The sequence below is a fragment of the Vigna umbellata genome, chromosome 2 (assembly GCF_029865625.1).
Source record: "Vigna umbellata cultivar VRB3 chromosome 2, Vumbellata_1.0, whole genome shotgun sequence".
NCBI lineage: Eukaryota > Viridiplantae > Streptophyta > Magnoliopsida > Fabales > Fabaceae > Vigna > Vigna umbellata.
The window spans coordinates 16693462-16715624 of NC_142166.1; the positions used below are offsets into that span (position 1 = coordinate 16693462).

A 22163-nucleotide genomic window follows, 5' to 3' on the forward strand; every position below is an offset into this window, starting at 1 on the left:
AAGTGGCAAAGTCCGGAGTTATGCGGCGATGATGGAGGCAGTGCGAAGAAGATGGAACTCGCGAGAAGTTCACGAATTGCGGTTGAGATGCACGATTGGGTTCCGAGAAGGTGGCACACTCGTGGTTCATGGTGGTGACGACGAGACCATGGTGATGGTGATGTGCGTTGAAGGTTGCGATCTGCGACACTGCGCTTCATCGTCTGGCGGTGCGGCATGGTGTTTGCCTCTCGCGAGGAAGAAGAAGATGACGGTGAGGGAGAAACTACCATGGTTGAGGCGCTGTGGTGGCCGGATTAAAGGGTTTCGAAAGCGACAACCATTGGAGTTTAGGTGCGAGTGGTTGTCCGATAAGGGAGTGGCGTTGGGGCTTGCGGCGGCAGAACAGCGCGACAACAATTGACGGCTAGGGTTGGGAATTAGGGTTTCTCTGTTGAGAAGATGATGATGTGGCAAGGAAGGTGATGTGGCGGCATGTGGTTGGATAGATCTGTGTGGAGAGGATTTGGACACTGGCACGATCTGGTGAAGTCTGGCTTAGGAGGGTATGGGTAGGGAAATTTAGGAGGTGTATTTAGAATAAGGTTACTGTTTGGCTTAGTATTGGGCCTGGTTAAGAGAAGAGGGGTGTATGTAGGGAAATTGGGAGGTGCAATGGTAAAAGTTGCCTGTTTGGCCCATCTGTACATTATTTTCCAAATAAAATCTGATTTTGGGCCTTGAATTGCCATTTGAACCAATAGAACTTATAATTTCAGCTGCACAAATAAACGTAAGAACATCCAAGAATATTTTATGCGCTAAAACTCACTTTTTACGTCTCTTTAATTCCCAAACCTAACAATTCCAATCATCACAAATTCACTTAAAATCAATCATTTAAGCACAATTATCCTATCAAAAATTTGAATTTTAAAGCATAAATGTGAGCATAAATATGCACTCATCACCTTTGCACACAAAGCGCGAGCTTTTCCTATTCACAAGACTTGACAATGAGCACAAACTAGCACTTGAGAACTTCCTCAGATTGCACTATATTCACAAAATCGCAAAGTTACTTTCTAAGGATTTGAAAGAGAGTGTATATATAGCCTATTTGTCTGAAACTGAAACAACATATTACAACTGCCAGTGATAATCCATTATTGTAAGTGATAATCGATTATCTGCGAGACTTGGAACAATTTGAATATTGACTCTTCAAACTAGTCGGCTTCAGTTCTTTAGCTCCTTCTACCGTTCGACTTGAGCCTTGATCGCCTTTTATCGTTCGGTTCTTTTCTTTACTGCCTTTCATCGTTCGGCTCGAGTCCTTATCGACTTTTTTGGTTCGGCTTGGTTCCTTACAACTTTCCAGCGTTTGTCTTGATTCCTTACTGTCTTCCATCATTCGGCGCAAACTACTCGGTCTCGGTCATACCTCACATGGTCTCGGTCATGCCCTCCATCGCTCAGTCCGAACTGCTTCTATCTCACAACTTTCCCCCATTCGGCTCAATACTTGTATACTTTCCAACTCTTGAAATTTTCTTCTAAACGTTAGTTGGACACAATATCGTTCAACTTGTGTTTGACGCTGTTTAGTCTTTAATTGTGTTCGGCCTGTGTTCCAACTCTGTTCGGTCTTCAACTGCATTCGGCCAATGATTGTCCTGTGTTTGGCTTTGTTCGCTCTTCAACTGTTAGTGATCGTTCGGTCTTTACCTACTATACACCGTTCGGTTGTCCTCATAGACCAACATGCATGAATGCTTTTAAACTTAATACAGCAAGAATATTCATATTGTTCACTTTGTAGCATCATCAAAATCATTATCTTCAAGATCCCAATGCTCCTCATTGGTAACATAAAGTTTTAGTCCTCCTAGAAAAATCATGTTTATAGTATAAATGCAAGCAAATAAGTATTAATGTTTAATTATGATTAGGATTCTTGTAACTGATAATAAATAAATAAATAATAAAGCTGTAAAATATGTTTTAAGAGTAATCAAAATGTTATACTGTATTTTAGTCACTGCAAAAAAATTGATACTATTGAGAGACAAAATTCATCGAAACAGTCAAAATTCGTTGGTAAATATAGTTTTACTGACAGATTACTAAAAATCATTTATTCATTAGTAATACCTTTGTTAGTAATCATTATTAATGGATATCAATTATTAATGAATATCAATAGTCAGTAACTTAGAAAAAAACCATCGATAATTACTGAAAAAAAAGACTGTAAGAAATTACCAAAGAAAAAAACCGTCAATAATTATAGAAGAAAAATGACGTTAATAATTACTTAAGGAGAAGACTGTCGGTAAGTCCATCATAAAGGAGGTGACATAATCAAGTGAAATTTATATTGGTTACCCAACTAAACAATTAGACCTCCATAACATGCATAATATTTTTCAAACACAATTACACAATCAAATCAAAGTTGGGATAAACATGCATCATACAATAATCCAATCACTAATACAATAAACAATATCACATTCACATTAAACTTTGGATGTTCAAATTTAAGAACTTATATTTTCAATAAAACATATTTATCTAGAGCAATCAAGAAATTACATATTTGTAATACATGAGGAAGTGTAAAAGCACAATCATGATGTTATAAGAAATATGTTCAATAAAAAATCAGTGTTACAGCGCGGATGAGTTCAGTGCTATGCTAAAGTATTTATTGTGTTATAAAATTATTTTTAAACGAATAATAATTTAAAAAATATTAAATTCAATTTACAAATAAAAGTACCTTTAATACATTTATACTTCCTTAATAGTTTTTGTAACATCCCAAAATACAATAATTACCATAAATCAGAATTAATTACATTTAAACAGTAAACCATGCAGTCTTTATAATTAACAGACTAGAAAGAATCGAACGGCTTAAGGTGTAGAATTACAATACACAAAACGAAATCAATGAAAACTAATAACGAACGGTTTTACAAAATAAAATAACCGAACGTATAAATCAAAAGCGGACGTCCTAGACTAGAAAGAAAAGACGGACGTCCTACTGCTCCGCTTTCACTTTCACTTCAACTAAGTTTTCCTCCTCGATCACATCCTCTAGGGTGGCCTCGCCTTCTGCTCACATCCACACGGATGATCATTGCAAAACAGGACGAACGTACATAGACAGTATGACAACACAAGGAAAAACGAAAGGGTAAGCTTATATAATTTAATTCATACAATCAACACATACATTTAAAATTTACAATTCTCTCATACAGCAAGTAACTTAACATAGCATAACATAGACATATATATATATATATATATATATATATATATATATATATATATATATATATATATATATATATATATATATATATGACAGACTGTCCGGACTGTATGAAACCGTGTAGCTACAGGCGTCCTCGCACCCGAGTGATGTAGTAACTGGGATACACCAAACAGCTGCCACTCGAGGTTAGTCCGTTCTTACGTCGCCCATGTTAACTTATGGACTAAGGACCTCCTGCCATTCCCACACATGAACTACTCTCCTCTACGTGAAGATGAGTATCACGGAATATCAGGATGGACCAAGCCTGGCCTAACTTATCCACAGTCATACTTTACCAAATTTAATATTCAATATAAGTAAGAGACGTTCCTCCATGGAACGCTCGTTCAAATTCCATAATCATATAATCATTTAATATAGTGTTCACACCTCTTAACATTTCATATTCATAACATTTTCATTTTATGTTCCACTCTCTTAAAAGGACGAACGTTCAACTTTCTGAAAGAAGAGGACGAACGTTAAAAGCCAGATTTAGAAGAACCCATTAACAATCAGAAAGACTCCAGAATAATACGACCATTTTCAGAATATTTTCAGTACCAAGAGGACGGGTTGACTCCACTTGGACGAAGATACATCAAGAAGAATACTTAACTATATTGGGAACCTTTTGTTTAAAAGGGGTCGACTGCCAGTCAATGACCGAACGCGACAATATACCTTTATTAAGTAATTGGACGAACGCTATTTACGTCCGTTAAGAGATCAAGGATAGGACGAGCGTTCAATCTAAGACCGAACACTTCATTAAAACGAACGCTAGGTAGATGACCGAGCACTAATTAGGACGAACGCTTAGTCTAAGACCGAGAGTTCATTAGAACGAACGCTAGGTATAAGACCGAACGTTACTCAATTTAGTATTATTTAATTTAAGACGTACGACAACTCTATGCTGAGCCGAACGCTCAATCATAGTATTTCAAATGAGGACGCTCGTTCTCAAACCGAATTCTTCCCAAATGAAAGAATTCTACTCTAAGTCTTTTTCAGGGAAACCGAACGGTATAAGACCGTACGATGACGAACGTAATTTACCATAGGGAAATTATCATATCCAGATTTTTCAACTAATTTAACTCAACCTTTCTCATGTGATTCTTACTTCGTAAATTCATATCCAAGATAAATTCTCATACTATACAGATTTCATCATATTAATAAATCCAACTATACTATAGTCATACAACTTTCATACGTATCCAAATCAACATGCATTTCAACCAACAGAAAACATATACAATATCAGTGATCGTTCATAACAGCTCAAACAACACACTGTTCATACATCCAAATCAGATCATACAACATGCAGGTATAAATTAAACATATAAGCTTCCCTTACCTGTATCAGAAGTGAACGTCCTAACTCACGGTGTTTGGTTCGTCCGCTAACAGTTTTCTACCCTCAAAGGATCACTTAATTCTTCAACCAGATCTAATCATAAAACCAAGAACTACTAAGAACTTAACCCTTCATGCTACTAGAATTTGGCTTTGCATGAGACAGAAAAACGTTCGACGAAGAAGAGTAACTTACCAGTTTTCAAACGTGAACTTGTTCGGTTTACTGGAAAGCTTAGGACTCCGGAATCTCTTCTACGGTCTCTGAAATGGGATCGGAGTAGAGAATGGTGAATTACAGTAGAGAGAAGATGAGAGGTTTTAGAGAGAAGTTGGAGAAGAAGAAAGGTTAGAGTCTTGGTGGAGAAGAAGATGCATGCAGAGAGTGGGAGAAGTGTTTTCAGAAAATTTAGTTTTCTTCCCAAGGTCAAACGGACGTGCACTCTCATGCGGACACCTGTTTTCCACTACAGATTCAGAAGGTTCCGAAGTGACACTTGGCAGGCGTGCGTCAGAGTGTGTGAGTGCGTTTTTAATGAGTCTGAATGTGTGTCGCGGTGCATTAATGAGAGCAGCCAGGTGACTCAGCATTGCATTTAATTGGATTAGACAGATGGATTACGGTTAATTTTCCAAGGCCTCACATTCCTCCTAACTACAAAAATTTTCGTCCTCGAAAATTAAGGCTTACCCGGAAATAACCGAGGGTACAAGTCCTTCATGGCGCTCTCTACTTCCCACTTTGAATCGCCAGTCTTCTCGTCCCACACCATTTTAACTATACGAACGTCTTTACCTTTGTATAGCTTGGTGCGGCTACCATCTACCCGAACCGGTTGTAACTCCAACGTTCGGTCGTGACGTAGTGGAACGTCTTCCAACTCCAAAATATGAGAGGGATTTGCTATGTACTTCCGGAGTTGGGAAACGTGGAAGACTGGGTGGAGGTTCGACAGTTGAGGCGGCAATGCAAGCTCGTACGCTACTGGTCCGATCTTCCTCAGAATTTGATACGGTCCAATGAATTTGGGGGACAGCTTCCTTGGACGAACGGCTCTGCCTACTCCAATGATCGGATTGAGTCTTAAAAAGACATGATCTCCTGCAGCGAACTCCAAAGGTCTTCTTCTTCTATCCGCATAGGACTTCTGCCTGCTTAGGGACGTCTTCAATCTCTCTTGTATCAGCTTCACTTTCTCGGTGGTTTGCTGGATGAGTTCAGGTCCGGTTAGCACGTTCTCTCCTTCCTGAAACCAACAAAGTGGCGTTCGGCATTTTCTCCCATAAAGAGCTTCAAACGGCGTCATTCCAATGCTAGTCTGAAAGCTATTGTTGTACGTGAACTCTACCAGTGGAAGTATTTCATCCCATGCGCCTAAGTGATCTAGGACGCACGTCCTCAGCAAATCTTCTAGCGTCTGGATAGTTCTTTCAGACTGGTCGTCCGTTTGCGGGTGATAGGCTGAACTCATCTGCAACTTGCTTCCCAATTCGCCTTGTAAAAATTGCCAAAACCGAGATGTAAATCTCGTGTCTCGATCAGATATAATGCTTGAAGGAACTCCATGTAGACGAACGATCTCCTTGATATATAACTTGGCCAAATTCGTCATTGACATCTTCAGGTTAACGGCCAGGAAGTGGGCGCTCTTCGTTAGCCTATCCACGATCACCCAAATTGAGTCATGATTCCTGACCGTGCGTGGTAGGTGGGTCACGAAATCCATGGATATGCTATCCCACTTCCATTCAGGAATTTCCAATTGCTGCAGTAGGCCGCCAGGTCTTTGGTGTTCCGCCTTCGCTCGTTGACAGGTTAAACATGACGCTACAAAGCGAGCGACATCGTTCTTCATTCCAGGCCACCAGAACGAACTCCGGAGATCTTGATACATCTTAGTCATGCCAGGGTGCATGCTAAGACGACTATGATGACCTTCCTCCAGAATAATTCTCTTCAGCTCGCCATCATTAGGAACGCACGTCCTACCCATGTAACGTAATAGGCCGTCCGTTCCAGTGTTGAAAAATTTGGCTTGATCCGTACCGAGCGCGCTTAAAATCTTCACCAGGTCCTCGTCCTCACGTTGCTTCATTCTGATACGGTCAAAAACGTTGCTGGCTATACTAAGGTTACAGCATTTGATGCTGTTCGGCTCTAATTCAAACTGCAACTTGAGATCTCTGAAGCTCTCCACTAAACTCAGCTCTTTCACCATCATAACCGAGACGTGCACTGCCTTCCTGCTCAGAGCGTCCGCCACTACGTTAGCCTTTCCCGGATGATAAAGCAATTCAAAGTCATAATCTTTCAAAAATTCTAACCAACGCCTCTGCCTCATTTTCAACTCCTTCTAATCAAATAAATATTTGAGGCTCTTGTGATTACTGAATACTTGGAAAGTAGATCCGTACAAGTAATGCCTCCAAATCTTCAGTGCAAAGACGACCGCTGCCAATTCCAGGTCGTGCGTTGGGTAATTCTTCTCATGAATCTTCAGTTGACGAGATGCGTAAGCTACCGCTTGCTTCTCTTGCATAAGCACACAGCCCAACCCTTGGTTAGACGCGTCACAGTACACTTCAAAGGGCTTGGACGTGTCAGGAATGATCAACACTGGAGCGCTCGTCAACTTATTCTTCAACTCTTGAAAGCGTTCCTCACACAAATCAGTCCACGCAAACGGTTGGTCTTTCCTGGTAAGCTGTGTCAGTGGTGCTACTATCTTAGAAAATCCCTCAATGAAGCGCCTATAGTAGCCCGCAAGACCAACGAAACTCCTTACTTCCGTGACCGAACGTGGACTCTTCCAATCCAACACCGCTCGTACCTTGGCTGGATCTACCGAGATGCCTCCAACCGACACCACATGCCCCAAAAATTGCACCTCCTTCATACAGAATTCACATTTAGATAACTTCGCATATAATTCCTTTTCCCGTAACACTCCAAGTACTAGTCTAAGATGTTCCTCATGCTCGTCTTCGGTCTTAGAATAGATGAGAATATCATCTATGAAGACGACTACAAACTTATCCAAATAAGGCCTGAAGATGCGATTCATATACTCCATGAACACGGTGGAGCGTTCGTTACTCCAAACGGCATCACCACATATTCATAATGCCCATAGCGAGACCTGAACGCTGTCTTTTGGATGTCATCCTCCTTAACTCTGATTTGATGATATCCGGATCTTAAATCAATCTTCGAGAATACTGCAGCCCCATGCAGTTGATCCAGCAAGTCATCTATCCTTGGCAACGGGTACTTGTTCTTAATGGTCAGCTTATTCAATTGTCTGTAGTCTATACATAATCGCGAGCTGCCATCCTTCTTCTTTACTAAAAGCACGGGCGCTCCCCAGGGTGATACGCTCGGCCTGATGAATTGTTTATCCATTAGCTCTTCAATCTGCTTCTTAAGTTCGGCCAACTCTGCAGGCGCCATACGATACAGTTGAACTGAGATAGGAGCCGCTGTCGTCACCAAATCGATGGTGAATTCAACTTCACGGTGAGGGGGAAGTCCAGGTATTTCTTCTGGAAAGACGTCCGCAAACTCATCCACAACCGATCGTCTATTACTGTCACTAGTGGACGATCGTTCTTTTACCAATCCTCTGAATTCCCGATCTTCATGCGTCATTATCAAGAAACAGCTGGCGCCCTCCATAATGTCTTCCTTCAACTGACCGAGCGTCACTGACAGTACTTCTTCATCTTCACCAGGAAAGATTAATTCCTTCGCTCCACAAGCAATAAGAATGCGATTGGTAGCCAACCAATCCATTCCTAAAATCACCTCCAAACCTTGAAGAGGTAAGCAGATGAGGTTAACCTTAAACTTACGTCCTCCCACTTCTATAGGACACTTGACACACATAGTGGACGTCCTAACCTCACCAGCCGCTGGGGTAGACACCACCAGGTCGAACTGCATCTCGCTCACTTCTAAACCCAGATTTTCAACACACGCCTTCGAGATGAAGGAGTGAGTCGCCCCCGATTCATACAGTGCACAGCACGATCTACCAAACAGCAAACATTCATCAATTATGAGATTACCTGAGCTCGCTGCCTCAGCGCTCGTTATAGCATATACGCGTCCCACTGCTTGTGCTCTACCACCTCTCGGTTGGTTCCTTCCAGCGTTAGGTGGCCTCATCACTGCGCGTCCGCCCATATTGCACTCATTGTCTGAGTGTCCATTTCTTCCACAACGATTGCAGTGTTTTCCTCCCACTAACTGAGGGCATGAATTCCGATAATGTGGCCCTCCACACCGGAAACAAATAACGTTCCCCTGTCCAGACTGCCCGACAGGAACCATTGCTTGTGACCCGCTTGCATTAGAGGATTGGTTTGGACGAGCGTAAGGTGGTCTCCTCTGAACAATACCTCCCCTGGACACTATCGGTCCCCTACTCACTTGTTGCTGCTTCTTCTGTTGTTCTGCCTCTGCCATATTTTTCTCCAATACCTTCGCTCGTTCAACCATAGCAGGAAATGTCCGTATACACAAACTGGAAATCAGAACCTTCAGATCACTCCGAGGCCGTTCTCAAATTTTCTGCACTGCCACTCTTCACTCGTGGCCATCGTGTTGAATCTGACGAGATGTTTGAACTGATTGGTGTACTCTGAAACGGACATACCACCTTGAACTAGTTGTAAAAATTCCACTTCCTTCGCAAACCGGACGCTGTCAGGGAAGTACTCCTCATAAAACTTACTACGGAATACTTCCCAAGTGATAGGACGTCGAGCGTCTGTCAGAATAGCCCTTGTGCTCGTCCACCAGTGGCTTGCTTCCCCAGTCAACAAATACTCCGTGAACGCGAACCTGTTCTCATCTGGACACCTCTTGGCGTTGAAAATCCTTTCCATGTCCCTTAACCACTGGTCTGCCTCGTCAGGGAGGCCCTTTCCACTAAACTTAGCCGGATGGTGTTGGAGAAAACTCTCCAAGCTCCACTCGGCAGTAGGCTGGGCAGCGTTAGAAGAGGACGCTCCAGGCGTGCCTCTAGTGGCAGCAATAATCTCCATCAGCTGCCTCTGGGTGGCTTCCGAGTTGGCGCGTGCAGCCTCCAAACTCTGTAGAGCAGCAGCGTTCTGCTCCATTAGGGTGGTGTTTTGCTGTTGAAGCCTATCAATTACTGTCTCCAATAACCTATTGTTGTTGGACGTATCTGGCTCATTAGGTTGAGGAGGAGGAGGAAGTCTAGGCGCCATTAGTTCTCTGGATCAGAGAAAAACGAACATTAATAATGTTCAAGAGTTAAAAACAATAACTCATTAAACACAGAATAAGCACACAGCAAAAACACAGTGCACTCATAACCTACAGTGTCCTTAAAAGAACAAAACTGCTCTGATACCACTAATGTAACATCCCAAAATACAGTAATTACCATAAATCAGAATTAATTACATTTAAACAGTAAACCATGCAGTCTTTATAATTAACAGAGTTCAAAAGCCGAACGGCTTAAGGTGCAGAATTACAATACACAAAACGAAATCAGTGAAAGCTAATAACGAACGGTTTTACAAAATAAAATAACCGAACGTATAAATCAAAAGCGGACGTCCTAGACTAGAAAGAAAAGACGGACGTCCTACTGCTCTGCTTTCACTTCCACTTCAACTAAGTTTTCCTCCTCGATCACATCCTCTAGGGTGGCCTCGCCTTCTGCTCACATCCACACGGATGATCATTGCAAGACAGGACGAACGTACATAAACAGTATGACAACACAAGGAAAAATGAAAGGGTAAGCTTATATAATTTAATTCATACAATCAACACATACATTTAACATTTACAATTCTCTCATACAGCAAGTAACTTAACATAGCATAACATAGAAATATATATATATATATATATATATATATATATATATATATGACAGACCGTCCGGACTGTATGAAACCGTGTAGCTACAGGCGTGCTCGCACCCGAGTGATGTAGTAACTGGGATACACCAAACAGCTGCCACTCGAGGTTAGTCCGTTCTTACGTCGCCCATGTTAACTTATGGACTAAGGACCTCCTGCCATTCCCACACATGAACTACTCTCCTCTACGTGAAGATGAGTATCACGGAATATCAGGATGGACCAAGCCTGGCCTAACTTATCCACAGTCATACTTTACCAAATTTAATATTCAATATAAGTAAGAGACGTTCCTCCATGGAACGCTCGTTCAAATTCCATAATCATATAATCATTTAATATAGTGTTCACACCTCTTAACATTTCATATTCATAACATTTTCATTTTATGTTCCACTCTCTTAAAAGGACGAACGTTCAACTTTCTGAAAGAAGAGGACGAACGTTAAAAGCCAGATTTAGAAGAACCCATTAACAATCAGAAAGACTCCAGAATAATACGACCATTTTCAGAATATTTTCAGTACCAAGAGGACGGGTTGACTCCACTTGGACGAAGATACATCAAGAAGAATACTTAACTATATTGGGAACCTTTTGTTTAAAAGGGGTCGACTGCCAGTCAATGACCGAACGCGACAATATACCTTTATTAAGTAATTGGACGAACGCTATTTACGTCCGTTAAGAGATCAAGGATAGGACGAGCGTTCAATCTAAGACCGAACACTTCATTAAAACGAACGCTAGGTAGATGACCGAGCACTAATTAGGACGAACGCTTAGTCTAAGACCGAGAGTTCATTAGAACGAACGCTAGGTATAAGACCGAACGTTACTCAATTTAGTATTATTTAATTTAAGACGTACGACAACTCTATGCTGAGCCGAACGCTCAATCATAGTATTTCAAATGAGGACGCTCGTTCTCAAACCGAATTCTTCCCAAATGAAAGAATTCTACTCTAAGTCTTTTTCAGGGAAACCGAACGGTATAAGACCGTACGATGACGAACGTAATTTACCATAGGGAAATTATCATATCCAGATTTTTCAACTAATTTAACTCAACCTTTCTCATGTGATTCTTACTTCGTAAATTCATATCCAAGATAAATTCTCATACTATACAGATTTCATCATATTAATAAATCCAACTATACTATAGTCATACAACTTTCATACGTATCCAAATCAACATGCATTTCAACCAACAGAAAACATATACAATATCAGTGATCGTTCATAACAGCTCAAACAACACACTGTTCATACATCCAAATCAGATCATACAACATGCAGGTATAAATTAAACATATAAGCTTCCCTTACCTGTATCAGAAGTGAACGTCCTAACTCACGGTGTTTGGTTCGTCCGCTAACAGTTTTCTACCCTCAAAGGATCACTTAATTCTTCAACCAGATCTAATCATAAAACCAAGAACTACTAAGAACTTAACCCTTCATGCTACTAGAATTTGGCTTTGCATGAGACAGAAAAACGTTCGACGAAGAAGAGTAACTTACCAGTTTTCAAACGTGAACTTGTTCGGTTTACTGGAAAGCTTAGGACTCCGGAATCTCTTCTACGGTCTCTGAAATGGGATCGGAGTAGAGAATGGTGAATTACAGTAGAGAGAAGATGAGAGGTTTTAGAGAGAAGTTGGAGAAGAAGAAAGGTTAGAGTCTTGGTGGAGAAGAAGATGCATGCAGAGAGTGGGAGAAGTGTTTTCAGAAAATTTAGTTTTCTTCCCAAGGTCAAACGGACGTGCACTCTCATGCGGACACCTGTTTTCCACTACAGATTCAGAAGGTTCCGAAGTGACACTTGGCAGGCGTGCGTCAGAGTGTGTGAGTGCGTTTTTAATGAGTCTGAATGTGTGTCGCGGTGCATTAATGAGAGCAGCCAGGTGACTCAGCAGTGCATTTAATTGGATTAGACAGATGGATTACGGTTAATTTTCCAAGGCCTCACATTCCTCCTAACTACAAAAATTTTCGTCCTCGAAAATTAAGGCTTACCCGGAAATAACCGAGGGTACAAGTCCTTCATGGCGCTCTCTACTTCCCACTTTGAATCGCCAGTCTTCTCGTCCCACACCATTTTAACTATACGAACGTCTTTACCTTTGTATAGCTTGGTGCGGCTACCATCTACCCGAACCGGTTGTAACTCCAACGTTCGGTCGTGACGTAGTGGAACGTCTTCCAACTCCAAAATATGAGAGGGATTTGCTATGTACTTCCGGAGTTGGGAAACGTGGAAGACTGGGTGGAGGTTCGACAGTTGAGGCGGCAATGCAAGCTCGTACGCTACTGGTCCGATCTTCCTCAGAATTTGATACGGTCCAATGAATTTGGGGGACAGCTTCCTTGGACGAACGGCTCTGCCTACTCCAGTGATCGGATTGAGTCTTAAAAAGACATGATCTCCTGCAGCGAACTCCAAAGGTCTTCTTCTTCTATCCGCATAGGACTTCTGCCTGCTTAGGGACGTCTTCAATCTCTCTTGTATCAGCTTCACTTTCTCGGTGGTTTGCTGGATGAGTTCAGGTCCGGTTAGCACGTTCTCTCCTTCCTGAAACCAACAAAGTGGCGTTCGGCATTTTCTCCCATAAAGAGCTTCAAACGGCGTCATTCCAATGCTAGTCTGAAAGCTATTGTTGTACGTGAACTCTACCAGTGGCAGTATTTCATCCCATGCGCCTAAGTGATCTAGGACGCACGTCCTCAGCAAATCTTCTAGCGTCTGGATAGTTCTTTCAGACTGGTCGTCCGTTTGCGGGTGATAGGCTGAACTCATCTGCAACTTGCTTCCCAATTCGCCTTGTAAAAATTGCCAAAACCGAGATGTAAATCTCGTGTCTCGATCAGATATAATGCTTGAAGGAACTCCATGTAGACGAACGATCTCCTTGATATATAACTTGGCCAAATTCGTCATTGACATCTTCAGGTTAACGGCCAGGAAGTGGGCGCTCTTCGTTAGCCTATCCACGATCACCCAAATTGAGTCATGATTCCTGACCGTGCGTGGTAGGTGGGTCACGAAATCCATGGATATGCTATCCCACTTCCATTCAGGAATTTCCAATTGCTGCAGTAGGCCGCCAGGTCTTTGGTGTTCCGCCTTCGCTCGTTGACAGGTTAAACATGACGCTACAAAGCGAGCGACATCGTTCTTCATTCCAGGCCACCAGAACGAACTCCGGAGATCTTGATACATCTTAGTCATGCCAGGGTGCATGCTAAGACGACTATGATGACCTTCCTCCAGAATAATTCTCTTCAGCTCGCCATCATTAGGAACGCACGTCCTACCCATGTAACGTAATAGGCCGTCCGTTCCAGTGTTGAAAAATTTGGCTTGATCCGTACCGAGCGCGCTTAAAATCTTCACCAGGTCCTCGTCCTCACGTTGCTTCATTCTGATACGGTCAAAAACGTTGCTGGCTATACTAAGGTTACAGCATTTGATGCTGTTCGGCTCTAATTCAAACTGCAACTTGAGATCTCTGAAGCTCTCCACTAAACTCAGCTCTTTCACCATCATAACCGAGACGTGCACTGCCTTCCTGCTCAGAGCGTCCGCCACTACGTTAGCCTTTCCCGGATGATAAAGCAATTCAAAGTCATAATCTTTCAAAAATTCTAACCAACGCCTCTGCCTCATGTTCAACTCCTTCTGATCAAATAAATATTTGAGGCTCTTGTGATTACTGAATACTTGGAAAGTAGATCCGTACAAGTAATGCCTCCAAATCTTCAGTGCAAAGACGACCGCTGGCAATTCCAGGTCGTGCGTTGGGTAATTCTTCTCATGAATCTTCAGTTGACGAGATGCGTAAGCTACCGCTTGCTTCTCTTGCATAAGCACACAGCCCAACCCTTGGTTAGACGCGTCACAGTACACTTCAAAGGGCTTGGACGTGTCAGGAATGATCAACACTGGAGCGCTCGTCAACTTATTCTTCAACTCTTGAAAGCGTTCCTCACACAAATCAGTCCACGCAAACGGTTGGTCTTTCCTGGTAAGCTGTGTCAGTGGTGCTACTATCTTAGAAAATCCCTCAATGAAGCGCCTATAGTAGCCCGCAAGACCAACGAAACTCCTTACTTCCGTGACCGAACGTGGACTCTTCCAATCCAACACCGCTCGTACCTTGGCTGGATCTACCGAGATGCCTCCAACCGACACCACATGCCCCAAAAATTGCACCTCCTTCATACAGAATTCACATTTAGATAACTTCGCATATAATTCCTTTTCCCGTAACACTCCAAGTACTAGTCTAAGATGTTCCTCATGCTCGTCTTCGGTCTTAGAATAGATGAGAATATCATCTATGAAGACGACTACAAACTTATCCAAATAAGGCCTGAAGATGCGATTCATATACTCCATGAACACGGTGGAGCGTTCGTTACTCCAAATGGCATCACCACATATTCATAATGCCCATAGCGAGACCTGAACGCTGTCTTTTGGATGTCATCCTCCTTAACTCTGATTTGATGATATCCGGATCTTAAATCAATCTTCGAGAATACTGCAGCCCCATGCAGTTGATCCAGCAAGTCATCTATCCTTGGCAACGGGTACTTGTTCTTAATGGTCAGCTTATTCAATTGTCTGTAGTCTATACATAATCGCGAGCTGCCATCCTTCTTCTTTACTAAAAGCACGGGCGCTCCCCAGGGTGATACGCTCGGCCTGATGAATTGTTTATCCATTAGCTCTTCAATCTGCTTCTTAAGTTCGGCCAACTCTGCAGGCGCCATACGATACAGTTGAACTGAGATAGGAGCCGCTGTCGTCACCAAATCGATGGTGAATTCAACTTCACGGTGAGGGGGAAGTCCAGGTATTTCTTCTGGAAAGACGTCCGCAAACTCATCCACAACCGATCGTCTATTACTGTCACTAGTGGACGATCGTTCTTTTACCAATCCTCTGAATTCCCGATCTTCATGCGTCATTATCAAGAAACAGCTGGCGCCCTCCATAATGTCTTCCTTCAACTGACCGAGCGTCACTGACAGTACTTCTTCATCTTCACCAGGAAAGATTAATTCCTTCGCTCCACAAGCAATAAGAATGCGATTGGTAGCCAACCAATCCATTCCTAAAATCACCTCCAAACCTTGAAGAGGTAAGCAGATGAGGTTAACCTTAAACTTACGTCCTCCCACTTCTATAGGACACTTGACACACATAGTGGACGTCCTAACCTCACCAGCCGCTGGGGTAGACACCACCAGGTCGAACTGCATCTCGCTCACTTCTAAACCCAGATTTTCAACACACGCCTTCGAGATGAAGGAGTGAGTCGCCCCCGATTCATACAGTGCACAGCACGATCTACCAAACAGCAAACATTCATCAATTATGAGATTACCTGAGCTCGCTGCCTCAGCGCTCGTTATAGCATATACGCGTCCCACTGCTTGTGCTCTACCACCTCTCGGTTGGTTCCTTCCAGCGTTAGGTGGCCTCATCACTGCGCGTCCGCCCATATTGCACTCATTGTCTGAGTGTCCATTTCTTCCACAACGATTGCAGTGTTTTCCTCCCACTAACTGAGGGCATGAATTCCGATAATGTGGCCCTCCACACCGGAAACAAATAACGTTCCCCTGTCCAGACTGCCCGACAGGAACCATTGCTTGTGACCCGCTTGCATTAGAGGATTGGTTTGGACGAGCGTAAGGTGGTCTCCTCTGAACAATACCTCCCCTGGACACTATCGGTCCCCTACTCACTTGTTGCTGCTTCTTCTGTTGTTCCGCCTCTGCCATATTTTTCTCCAATACCTTCGCTCGTTCAACCATAGCAGGAAATGTCCGTATACACAAACTGGAAATCAGAACCTTCAGATCACTCCGAGGCCGTTCTCAAATTTTCTGCACTGCCACTCTTCACTCGTGGCCATCGTGTTGAATCTGACGAGATGTTTGAACTGATTGGTGTACTCTGAAACGGACATACCACCTTGAACTAGTTGTAAAAATTCCACTTCCTTCGCAAACCGGACGCTGTCAGGGAAGTACTCCTCATAAAACTTACTACGGAATACTTCCCAAGTGATAGGACGTCGAGCGTCTGTCAGAATAGCCCTTGTGCTCGTCCACCAGTGGCTTGCTTCCCCAGTCAACAAATACTCCGTGAACGCGAACCTGTTCTCATCTGGACACCTCTTGGCGTTGAAAATCCTTTCCATGTCCCTTAACCACTGGTCTGCCTCGTCAGGGAGGCCCTTTCCACTAAACTTAGCCGGATGGTGTTGGAGAAAACTCTCCAAGCTCCACTCGGCAGTAGGCTGGGCAGCGTTAGAAGAGGACGCTCCAGGCGTGCCTCTAGTGGCAGCAATAATCTCCATCAGCTGCCTCTGGGTGGCTTCCGAGTTGGCGCGTGCAGCCTCCAAACTCTGTAGAGCAGCAGCGTTCTGCTCCATTAGGGTGGTGTTTTGCTGTTGAAGCCTATCAATTACTGTCTCCAATAACCTATTGTTGTTGGACGTATCTGGCTCATTAGGTTGAGGAGGAGGAGGAAGTCTAGGCGCCATTAGTTCTCTGGATCAGAGAAAAACGAACATTAATAATGTTCAAGAGTTAAAAACAATAACTCATTAAACACAGAATAAGCACACAGCAAAAACACAGTGCACTCATAACCTACAGTGTCCTTAAAAGAACAAAACTGCTCTGATACCACTAATGTAACATCCCAAAATACAGTAATTACCATAAATCAGAATTAATTACATTTAAACAGTAAACCATGCAGTCTTTATAATTAACAGAGTTCAAAAGCCGAACGGCTTAAGGTGCAGAATTACAATACACAAAACGAAATCAGTGAAAGCTAATAACGAACGGTTTTACAAAATAAAATAACCGAACGTATAAATCAAAAGCGGACGTCCTAGACTAGAAAGAAAAGACGGACGTCCTACTGCTCTGCTTTCACTTCCACTTCAACTAAGTTTTCCTCCTCGATCACATCCTCTAGGGTGGCCTCGCCTTCTGCTCACATCCACACGGATGATCATTGCAAGACAGGACGAACGTACATAGACAGTATGACAACACAAGGAAAAATGAAAGGGTAAGCTTATATAATTTAATTCATACAATCAACACATACATTTAACATTTACAATTCTCTCATACAGCAAGTAACTTAACATAGCATAACATAGAAATATATATATATATATATATATATATATATATATATATATATATATATATATATATGACAGACCGTCCGGACTGTATGAAACCGTGTAGCTACAGGCGTCCTCGCACCCGAGTGATGTAGTAACTGGGATACACCAAACAGCTGCCACTCGAGGTTAGTCCGTTCTTACGTCGCCCATGTTAACTTATGGACTAAGGACCTCCTGCCATTCCCACACATGAACTACTCTCCTCTACGTGAAGATGAGTATCACGGAATATCAGGATGGACCAAGCCTGGCCTAACTTATCCACAGTCATACTTTACCAAATTTAATATTCAATATAAGTAAGAGACGTTCCTCCATGGAACGCTCGTTCAAATTCCATAATCATATAATCATTTAATATAGTGTTCACACCTCTTAACATTTCATATTCATAACATTTTCATTTTATGTTCCACTCTCTTAAAAGGACGAACGTTCAACTTTCTGAAAGAAGAGGACGAACGTTAAAAGCCAGATTTAGAAGAACCCATTAACAATCAGAAAGACTCTAGAATAATACGACCATTTTCAGAATATTTTCAGTACCAAGAGGACGGGTTGACTCCACTTGGACGAAGATACATCAAGAAGAATACTTAACTATATTGGGAACCTTTTGTTTAAAAGGGGTCGACTGCCAGTCAATGACCGAACGCGACAATATACCTTTATTAAGTAATTGGACGAACGCTATTTACGTCCGTTAAGAGATCAAGGATAGGACGAGCGTTCAATCTAAGACCGAACACTTCATTAAAACGAACGCTAGGTAGATGACCGAGCACTAATTAGGACGAACGCTTAGTCTAAGACCGAGAGTTCATTAGAACGAACGCTAGGTATAAGACCGAACGTTACTCAATTTAGTATTATTTAATTTAAGACGTACGACAACTCTATGCTGAGCCGAACGCTCAATCATAGTATTTCAAATGAGGACGCTCGTTCTCAAACCGAATTCTTCCCAAATGAAAGAATTCTACTCTAAGTCTTTTTCAGGGAAACCGAACGGTATAAGACCGTACGATGACGAACGTAATTTACCATAGGGGAATTATCATATCCAGATTTTTCAACTAATTTAACTCAACCTTTCTCATGTGATTCTTACTTCGTAAATTCATATCCAAGATAAATTCTCATACTATACAGATTTCATCATATTAATAAATCCAACTATACTATAGTCATACAACTTTCATACGTATCCAAATCAACATGCATTTCAACCAACAGAAAACATATACAATATCAGTGATCGTTCATAACAGCTCAAACAGCACACTGTTCATACATCCAAATCAGATCATACAACATGCAGGTATAAATTAAACATATAAGCTTCCCTTACCTGTATCAGAAGTGAACGTCCTAACTCACAGTGTTTGGTTCGTCCGCTAACAGTTTTCTACCCTCAAAGGATCACTTAATTCTTCAACCAAATCTAATCATAAAACCAAGAACTACTAAGAACTTAACCCTTCATGCTACTAGAATTTGGCTTTGCATGAGACAGAAAAACGTTCGACAAAGAAGAGTAACTTACCAGTTTTCAAACGTGAACTTGTTCGATTTACTGGAAAGCTTAGGACTCCGGAATCTCTTCTACGGTCTCTGAAATGGGATCGGAGTAGAGAATGGTGAATTACAGTAGAGAGAAGATGAGAGGTTTTAGAGAGAAGTTGGAGAAGAAGAAAGGTTAGAGTCTTGGTGGAGAAGAAGATGCATGCAGAGAGTGGGAGAAATGTTTTCAGAAAATTTAGTTTTCTTCCCAAGGTCAAACGAACGTGCACTCTCATGCGGACACCTGTTTTCCACTACAGATTCAGAAGGTTCCGAAGTGACACTTGGTAAGCGTGCGTCAGAGTGTGTGAGTGCGTTTTTAATGAGTCTGAATGTGTGTCGCGGTGCATTAATGAGAGCAGCCAGGTGACTCAGCAGTGCATTTAATTGGATTAGACAGATGGATTATGGTTAATTTTCCAAGGCCTCACAGTTTTATCATCAAACACAAATAATCTATTCACATAAAAACAACCACCAGTGTAAAACCGATATATTAAATCAGTTTTTGAACGTGAGTTCTGTAATCGATTTAATATATATCAATATAAGTTATAAAATAATTGATTTAATACCTTGACCGAAAAAGATAAAAAGAAAAACACTTTTAATTTTTTTTTATTTATATTTACTGCACCATGGTGGATTTCGCATTTATTAAAGAGAAAACATATCAGATCGGTTATTTTTTTTATAACCAATCCAATATATATATATATATATATATATATATATATATATATATATATATATATATATATATATATATTCACTAGTGCACTAAGATACTGCACCGGTTACTTTTGCTTATAGGCCCCGGTTCTACAACCGATACATATACCGGCGAGGTAAAAAGGGGTAGGTTTTATGTCTCGGTTGTGAACTGAGTTAAAAAGAACAGGATTTATGCCTCGGTTTTTACGTAACCGAGGCAGTAACTTGTTTGTTTTTTAATTTTTTTATCCTTTAGGATGTTCTTGATCTATGTTCTTGTGCATAAGAAGACACCCATCTTCCACTGCCACCAGCATCATTTCACCTTTCCACTTTCAGAGCTACCAACACAACAACGCAATTCCACGTTCCACTTTTAGAGCTACCAACACAACAACGCAATTCCACGTTTTCAGTGAAACAAGAAGGATTCTCCACCAGCCTCTGTTCCTCTGTTCCTGGACGTCTCAGCTCTGCCGCCACTCACCCCACCGCCCTTTCCGCCCCCGGATATTCCTTCTTCTCCCGAAACATAAGTAGAAAACCAAAAATCCAAAAATTCAACAGGGAACAAGCAGAAACTCCAATAAAAAATCCAAAAGTTGAAATAGAAAACCTAGACGAATCGGAACCCTATACGAATCGGAACAGAGAAGAGGAAGGAAGCCTCCCTTCCGCGCCCCGCCGCAAGAAAAGGAACGACCACTGCGCCCTTGCGCCTTCGCCACGCCTTCGCCGCGCCTCCGTCTTTGGCTTGCGCGAGACCGCTGGTGGTGCTGCCCCAAAGTTGGGTCTCTCCATGAGAAGACAATCTCGCCCCATTGTGCGCAGATCTAAACAGGGAAGAAGGATGAACACCCCTTTTCAGATCTAAACAAGAAATAAGGGCCGAACCCTTTTCGGATCAAAACTAAAGAACAGCGAAGAAGAAATGGATGGCAGCAACACGAAGAAGAAGAACCGAAGAACCAAAGAACCAATGGACGACAGTGACGACGGACGAATCGAAGCGGTGACGGACGAAGCGAAGCGACGACGGACGAAGCGAAGCGGCGACGCTGGTGGAGGCAGCCCTTGGGAGAACAGCGGTGACACTTGTGGAGGCAGCCCTTGGGAGAACAGCGTTGACGCTGGTGGAGGCAGCCCTTCGAAGAACAGTGGCGACGCGAAGAGAAATAAGAAGCACTGCGCGAGAAGAAATGAGCAAACTCTAGAATTTGAAGCACAAAGCGAAGAATATATGCTTCGGTTAAGAAAACATCGAAGCCTAAGAGTGTTTGGACACCGGATCCGTGTTGACTGATGCTTAAAATGAAGGCTTTATGCCTCGATTCTATATGAAACCGAGGTAGCATCACCTGCTCAGAAATTTGTCAGCCTTTTAAACACCATTTCGGCTTCGGTTCTGCATGTAACCGAGGTCATATCTGTGTTCTGCACAGGTTTGACATACAACGTAGGCCTATAAGGTCCGGTTTATTACGAAACTGCCACCGTCTTGTGATAGGCAGCGGTTAGGTTTAAAGTGAGGTATATAGTACGAGTTTAAAAGGAAATTTTGTACTAGTGATTAGATTCCACTACAATTAATCTAATATAATTCTCAGTATTTATAAATATTACTAATTTAGAAATTGTCTGTTTTGCACTAATGAACATCAATTTTAAAAAAATCTACACATAAAAAACACAATAAAAGAAAACATCTATAGTTTAAATTTTTAGTTTTAATATGAAACATATTATTGGGTAAAATTGAAAGTTGTAAGATAAAATAACATGTAATAATTTCTCATAAGCAATGCTATTTTTCTTTTTGTTTCGTTAAAAGCAGTGAACGACATTGGGGGGTAACATATTTTCTTCATTATCCTTTCTCCATTTCCTGCTTTACCCTCGTCTTTCAAATTTCATGAGACCCACAAGCATATAAAAAATTAATTTCACTGTCACATAGTGTGTCTATGTTAGTTTCAGCGTGTCAAATATCATTTCTCAATAAATTAAGCATGGACAAGTTCTTTAATTTTTAAATGATTAAAAAAATTCATTGTAAATTAAAATTAATT

At 41.9% G+C, this 22163-nt stretch overlaps 2 protein-coding genes across 2 annotated transcripts; both read right to left on the minus strand.

Moving 5' to 3' along the window:
* Positions 1 to 9223: 9223 nt before the first annotated feature.
* On the minus strand, positions 9224 to 9805 carry LOC148203513 (uncharacterized). Its single transcript, XM_088107627.1, has one exon. The coding sequence runs from the start codon at positions 9803 to 9805 to the stop codon at positions 9224 to 9226; it is 582 nt and encodes a 193-aa protein (XP_087963753.1).
* A 6653-nt stretch (positions 9806 to 16458) lies between these two features.
* Positions 16459 to 17040, minus strand: LOC148203514 (uncharacterized). The gene has a single exon (XM_088107628.1). It carries the CDS (start codon positions 17038 to 17040, stop codon positions 16459 to 16461), a length of 582 nt encoding a protein of 193 aa, XP_087963754.1.
* Positions 17041 to 22163: the final 5123 nt, after the last annotated feature.